The 7,084-nt window shown below is 52.9% G+C and overlaps 1 protein-coding gene across 1 annotated transcript; it reads right to left on the bottom strand.

The window, feature by feature from the left end:
- Positions 1–900: 900 nt before the first annotated feature.
- TENT5A (terminal nucleotidyltransferase 5A) lies at positions 901–3,533 on the bottom strand (the record flags this gene model as incomplete). The annotated part of the gene is made up of 3 exons (XM_084228641.1): positions 901–1,744; positions 2,802–3,342; positions 3,514–3,533. 3 exons carry the CDS (start codon positions 3,531–3,533, stop codon positions 968–970), a joined length of 1,338 nt encoding a protein of 445 aa, XP_084084767.1. The 3' UTR covers positions 901–967.
- Positions 3,534–7,084: the final 3,551 nt, after the last annotated feature.

Below are 7,084 nucleotides of genomic sequence, written 5' to 3'. Positions count from 1 at the left end.
TTTATACAAGTGTTTGTTAAGAAAAAATAGGGCATTTCCTCCACCATTCACAAGCTTATGTGTTGTTGTATTTTCTTTTTGAATCCCTGATAAAATAAAATCACTAGATCCTAAAATTTTCCACTTCAAATTTTCAGAAGGCAACAGGCACTTCGATGTATATTGGTGTATAACAAATATAGTAACTCTTTATATATTCTACTCTATCTCTTCTACTTGGGTATTTTTATCTGTTAAATCTTTGGTCCTTGAGCATACTTTCTTTGCTACAGCTGTTTTTGTTTGCATTTTCACATTTTAAAAATGTGAGCTATGCACGCAGCTGGAAATAATGGACTGTGTCATCATAAGTTCTGCTGTTTGTTATGAGAACTGCACCTACTACTGTTCTTTCAGAGCAAGACATTTCTGTTAACACAATAGGATAGTTTCACGGAAAGCACTTGCTACAAGTCTTAGATCCCAATGTTGGAGTTTCCCTTCTTCCAGTATTATTGTCACTATGCACTCCCAAATTAATTAAGTAGGGGTGAGATCTTTTTTCCTTTGTATTTTCCCTTTTGTGAATTCCAGATTATAAGAAACTCTCAACTTTATTTTTTCATATGGCAAAGCTATGGGAGCAGGTACTGCAAGCCCATATTGTCATCAAGCAATTTTTCCCTCCATATTTTAGGAGAACCTGCTTGCTTCTAATGACAGGTCTCTTTTATTTCAAGATAGAATCCAATCGGATAGGAGAATTATTGTAGATGGGAGGGCTGTTGGAGGGAGGGATCATTTTGAGATCATGCTCCCATACCTATGCAAAGATCCACAAGCTTTGCCAAGCTTAAAACCAGGAGCAGGTTACCATTGCATAAAACACATCCCTAATCAAGGCTGGATCACCTCAGCCATTTCTTCTTCTTTTTTAATTTACCTATCTTGTCTGAAATGGCTGCCCCACAGGAGATTTAAGTGATTCTTAATTGCAGGGTAGCCAAGTAGAGTATGTCTGTTGCTGGCATGTGAATACTGGCTGGACCTGTGCAATGTAGTAATTGCTAAAGTTGGCATCTGCAACATAGGGGGCCGGCTGGTAATAACAAGTGACATTAGCCACATTAGGGATGACATTTTGGTCAGCGAGCACACGGATAGCCAGCATTGTGATAAGGTTTAAAGTCTGTCTTCTTTCATGTCCCATCAGGCACACTGTACTCTCATTCACCACTCCGTGAAGGGTCATGAGATAGTCATACTTGCGGTCTTCCAATCCCACGAAGTGGTTCTGCAAATAGGATTCCAGTTTTCTCTGCTGCTCTCCAATGTCTGAGAAGTCGATGAAAAATCTGGAACACATATACCTCTGAAGGGTCTTAATCTCATCAGAGGCAGGCCTAAAGCCCCTCACTAAAAGGTTGCAGTACTTAAGAAGGCCTCCCCCTCTGATTTCCTCTGGGTTCCGGGTGGCAATGATCTTGTTACAAAGGTGATCAAAGGCTTCATGGAAATCGCCATAGACGCTCTCACCAATTATCGTGGGGTGAAATGTCTCAGTCATTGGATTCTCTGAACATTCGTAAAAGAGGAGAAGAGAGTCTAATTTGATTTGAAAAGAATCTACACTAAATTCAAATTGCCTCCGGAGGGAATCCACAAATTTCAGTTCCACATTTTTCCCACTGTTGTTCGACAGAGATATTAGACTCCATCGGTCAGAGTCATTGCACACTTTAACCATTTTCTGCACATAAGCTTCCTATAATTTAAAAGATAAAACAAGAAGATGAGAAAACCTAGAAAAAATAATAAATAAATACATCCTCTTCACAGCTGAGAATTATTCTGCTCCTTCCCTTTTGTCAAGTTTCAGCAAACCACTATCTAGTCTTCTGAAAGCAAGCAAACAAAAAATACATTTAACGAGTGGTTTTACCGTCTGGGAAAGAGACTAGAAGCAATAGTTTGAGGCTTTTGGCCGACGTAGCAGAGTACTAAGAGGTTCTTTGCCATGTCTGATACTTACAATGATACTTTCTGAAAACGGTCTTATTTTTTGAAAATGAACAATATTCACACAATGTCCACACAAGACTCAAAAGACAGAAAGGCACACAGGGACAAGTTGCTCTGCCTCTCACCCTTGCCCCTAGTCACTCACTTCCTCCTCTCCCCCTCCCCCAGGCAACCTCTGTGACAGGAACCCAGAATGTCCCTTTAGGGATACTCCACAGTTTACAATCAAATCTGAACTAAGCCGGGAAATTCTGGGAGACTGGCTCCGCAGACAATCTTAAGTAATTATATAAAACTGGCTTTGCACCAAGGGGGGGGGGGTTTCTAATCCTTATCCTCAACATAGGAACCACCCCTGAAACCTCCGTATACACAAGGAATCAGCTGAACGCAGACAGAGCCGCTATTCACATTTTCCGATACAATAATAAACCCACCGACTCTGCTTGGGGCTGCTGTTCTCCCAAAGACTAGCCCGTGAAATGACTCAAAACACGTACTGACATCATTTTGTTCTCCCAAGGAGCAGTAACGCCTGTGGACAACACTCAAGCAAGGAAAGCCAAGAGCTAAAGGCTAAGAAGGAAGGGAAGGGAGAGGCGGCCCAGGCAGCCGGCGAGAGTTGTGGCGCCGAAGCGCCCAGCAAACTGAAACGACACCAGCCGCGCACGTCAGTTCTCTCCGTGGCCAGCGAGCAAGCGAGCAGGCGCGCCCGCCGCAGTCCCCGCCGCAGAAGCGCGGCCTCCGACGCCAGCCCCGCGCCCCGGCCGCCGCCCCCGGCCCTTCTGCGGCGGCTTTACCTTGAGCGTGAGCGGCGTGATCTTCTCTTTGTTCACCCCTTCGGGCAAGAAGTCCAACAGGCAGTCGAGCACGACGTCCTTCACAGTCTGAAACTCCTCTTCCCCGCGCAGGTCGGCGCAGAAGATGAGGTCCAGGTCCTTGTAGCCCAGGCCGCTGTCCTGGTGCAGGACGTGGCTGGCGGCCGAGCCGTTGAGGCGCACGTCGCGGACGCCGATGCGCTTGTCGGCCAGGCGGCGCCGCACCACCTTCACGATCAGACTGGGCTGCAGCTCGAGCGTGGGGAAGTTCCCGCGCCCGTGGATCGGGATGGTCTCGCTCAAGATGCCGTCCAGCCGCTGCACTTGCTCCCAGTTCAGCACGTTGCAGTGCGCCGTGGGGCTGTCGCAATAGTCCAAGCAGGGCCCGCCGAAGTCGCCGCCGCTCAAGTCGCCGCCCAGGGGGATGTAGGCGCCGACGGCCAGCTCGTCCTCGGCCATAGCGAAGTACCCTTCGCCCTCCGCCATGAAGTGCCCGCCGAATGCCACTTGGCCCTGGTCAGTCCTGAAAGAAAAAGGGGGAAGGCGCGCGGTGAGGACGCGTGGCAGCCCGCAGTGCCCCTCTGAGGAAAGTGCGCGCCCGCTCCCCGCTCGCCGCCCGGCGCCTCAGGCTCGCCCTCCCCAGACCCTCCCGGCCCCAGCCGCGCGCGCCGCGTCCCGCAGAGCAGCCCCGCACCAAAAGTATCTCTGATGCATCTGGAAAGCGCAAGCGGGAGTCCCGTCTGTGTCACCTGGAGGCGGCCGCCCCTTCTAGGAGCGCAGCGAGCGAGGAACCGCGAGGCGGCAATACTTTGGGGAGCTGCGAGTGCGCTCCCGGCAACAGCCAGCGACTTACTCCTCTCCAGACCCGGCCGCCCGCGCAGGCCACTCCCGCCCCTCGGCCCCGCCCGCGCCGCGGCCCCTGCAGCTGCGGTGGTCCCGGAGGTGGCGGCTCCTACTGCCGCCGCCGCACACGCTCCGGTCTCTGGAGCTTTAGCAGTTGTGCGGGGGAAACGTCTTCAAGTACTTTTTTTATACCGGGCCTCTCCGCGCTTCCGGGGCCCGGGCGCCGCGCGCTCGCCACACCCTCTCATCTGCATAGGGCGCCGCCCCCGCCCGCGCCGGCGGCCGAGCGACCGAGCCGCGCGAGCTGGGTGTGCGGCGCGACGAGCGCTCCCCAGGGCGCGACACCAGAGGCGCGCGCGCGTGTGTTTGTGTGTGTGTGTGTGTGTTTTCAGACACCCAAACACACACGCGCTTGTATTTATGCCAGTTATTTGATACAAGTGCGGCCCCCCGCCCACGCTCCGCTTTCTCAACAGGGACACAAAATGCCTCACGAGTCCTAAGCGGCCCTAAAAGCCGGGTCGCGACGACACTCGCGCAACTACAAAAACTTCCCAAACATCACATTCTCGCCCACTACAGCGAGTCGTGACCGCTTCCTGACGGGCTCCCGAGGCGCTTCACCTCCCTTCAGACCGCGCACTTCATGAAGAGCCCCGCCTCGGTGTGAACGGACGAAGCCGTTCGCTCACGCACGTCAGTCTCCGCGCGCGAGGCAGGGCTCGCTGGGAATTGGGTTTCCGTTTCGAGACCTCAGGAAGCGCCGGGAGCTCGAGGCGAGCCCGAGGGAACGCGGGGGCGGGGGCGGGGGCGGGGCCGGGGCCGGGGCCGGGGCGGGCGTTGGGCCCCGCGCGCGAGCGGCTTGGGACGGCGGGAGCGCGTCGACAGCCCGCGCGCGTCACCGAGGGGGCGCCGCGGCCGGCGGGTCCCGAGGCCCTGAGGGCGAGCGCCCTTTGGCCCGGGAATGCGCGGCCCGGAGCGGCGCGGGGAGCGCGTCGCCGCCGAGCGACTGCCAGAGCCGCTGCGCCGGCCGGGCCCTCTGGGGCGCGTTCTCTCAGGGAACTTCCAGGAGGCGAAGCGCATTCGCCCCTCGCGCTAAGTAAGGTTTGCGTTGCTAAGTGAATACAAACGTCTGTGTGAATTTAGTTTCCCACGAAACGTACAAAGTACTAGTTTAAAGGGTGAAAGAGTTTCTTGCCCTCAGCCTCAGTCGCTTCGGCGGAGCGAAAGGAGGATCAGCGTCACCACCACGCGCGCTCGCGCCACAGTTTTTGCTAGGAAGACCCCCCCCTCCCGGAACCCTCCCCACCCCGTCCGCCTCCCTTTTCTGGCGTTCGATTCCTGCTACTCCCGGCGTCTTTCCCAACTAAAAGTAACTTTGCTTCGCTGCGGAGACGGCGGGAGGCTGAGACGGAAGCTAAGAGGAGAACGCGCTGGGGAAGAAGCGAAATACTACCTCCCTTGGGCCTGCGCGCCCCGACCCCCCACCCTGGGAGAATAGGCGTACCCTCTAAATTGGGGGTGCCCGGCACTAGGGCCTACTCACTAAAGCTGCGCACTTCGGGGTGAGGGTGGGAGCGGGCGGGGCGGGGCGGGGCGGGGCGGGGGTCGGCCGTCACCCGCGGAGCGCCTGGCTGCGTGACGACGCCGCCCCCTGCCGGTGCCCTGCGGAGCTGCGTCCCAAAGCCCGGCCGGACCTGCGGGGAGGGGGAGGGGACAAGGGGGGGCTGTCTGTCAGCAAAGCGTCCAGCGCTGTGGGGTGGGGTCGGGAAGGGACCCTAGAACAAGCACCCAATTCACCTGCTGATGTTCGCGACCCCAACACCCCCCGCCTCCCATCCCAGCTATCCAAGCGTTAAGGCATCCATTTCATCCAGTCACCAAGTGTGTATTTTTTTACATGACTTCCTACTTTGTGGCAGGCACCAAGCTAAGTGCTGAGAATGTGAGAATCACTGTGTTTTACACAATCTAGTCGACAGAAAGTGGAGAACATGATTTTGGTTCAAATGTACATGTGTTATGAGAGACGTATGTTTCCCCACAGAAGTGGTGGTCTACTAGGACGGAGGGACTGGGAAAGAAGACCAGAAATGAGCTGTTAATTGGAATGAATCTTCAGAAATGGGCTTTCCTTGGTTGTCGAGGAAAAAGGAAATGGGCATTATTAACGAAGGGAAATGTGTGAGAGAATTAAAGAATGTTTGAGAAAGGATGTCTAGGCCACCATGCTAAGAAATAAGATTGCTAGTGCATTAGGGTAAGGTCTTCGGGGCCTCCAAAAACTTAGAATCTCCAGGCCATACTCTCAGCTCTTTATTTAGTTTTTTAAAGATTTATTTATTTATTTATTTATACAAGCACTGGGTATAGTCAGAAGCGCGGGAGGGTAAGAGAATTCACCAGAGCCAGAGCGGGGAGCAGAGCAGGCAGAAGGACCCAGGTACATTGCTGAGGGGAGCAGCGGTTGGCAGGGGAGATCTGCATGCCATGTGGGACCAACTGGGGACCAGTGCTGCTGCTGCGTCAGCTTCGCAACCCAGCGCTTAACCGCTGCGCCACCGGGGAGGCCCCTCTCAGCTCTTTAAATATAAAACTTATTTTCCACTTCAATTCAAGAGGAAGGTAGTCTATGTCACAGGGATTTAAACAGGAAAGGAGAGGTAAAGAGACTGAAACCCACGTTTCACAGCTAGTAAATGGTGGGCTCAGACCTTAAGCATTTAGCTGGTGGTCTTGAACAGGCTGTCTGTAGTTGGCTTACTAGTACCTTCTCTCCTGAAGGCAAGTAGGTACAAATTGCAAACTATTTCAAAGAAAAGAGACCCATTAAAAATGTATTTTCTAAAGGACAATATGAATTCTGCCCTTTCATAAAGTCAAAGGGGTAGTAGATTTACATTTGCTTAACTGCACTTTAAGAAAGAGAAAGGAAGTAAGGGAGGGAGGGAGAATAAGAAAGAAAGAAAAAGAAAAGATCTGTGCCATTATTTTGTACTTTCTTTTAACCCTTTCTCCAAATGTGGGGGGGAAAATTGTCTCAGAGCTGGTGAATATCTGTACTTCAAGCATGTCTAAGAATTTGTTTTATGGGGCTAAAAGAATCTGTATTTTAGCAAATTGCCCAGTGTGATCATGATACAGAAGGACCCTGCCACACTTTGCACTGCATCTACAAGAGTCACTTTGGCCTGGCTTTCTAGGTGGGGATCTTTTCCTAAGCAAAACCAGCCCCTAGCAGTTCACATGGCCCCTCCCAATAACACAGGGCATGGCAGAGAGAGAGAAGTAAAACAGGAGGCCAGACACCAGAGGACCTGAATTGTGTCAGACCCTGTGTTGGAAAAAAATATGAGTCCCAGCAGCAGCGGGATAAGATCTCTTCCTAGATCTGTCAGGGCATGTAGCTGACACATTCTTAA

Source organism: Talpa europaea (genome assembly GCF_964194135.1).
Source record: "Talpa europaea genome assembly, chromosome: 2".
NCBI classification, from domain to species: domain Eukaryota; kingdom Metazoa; phylum Chordata; class Mammalia; order Eulipotyphla; family Talpidae; genus Talpa; species Talpa europaea.
The sequence above is the reverse complement of the archived record's forward strand: the minus strand, read 5'-3'. Positions and strand labels throughout refer to the sequence as shown.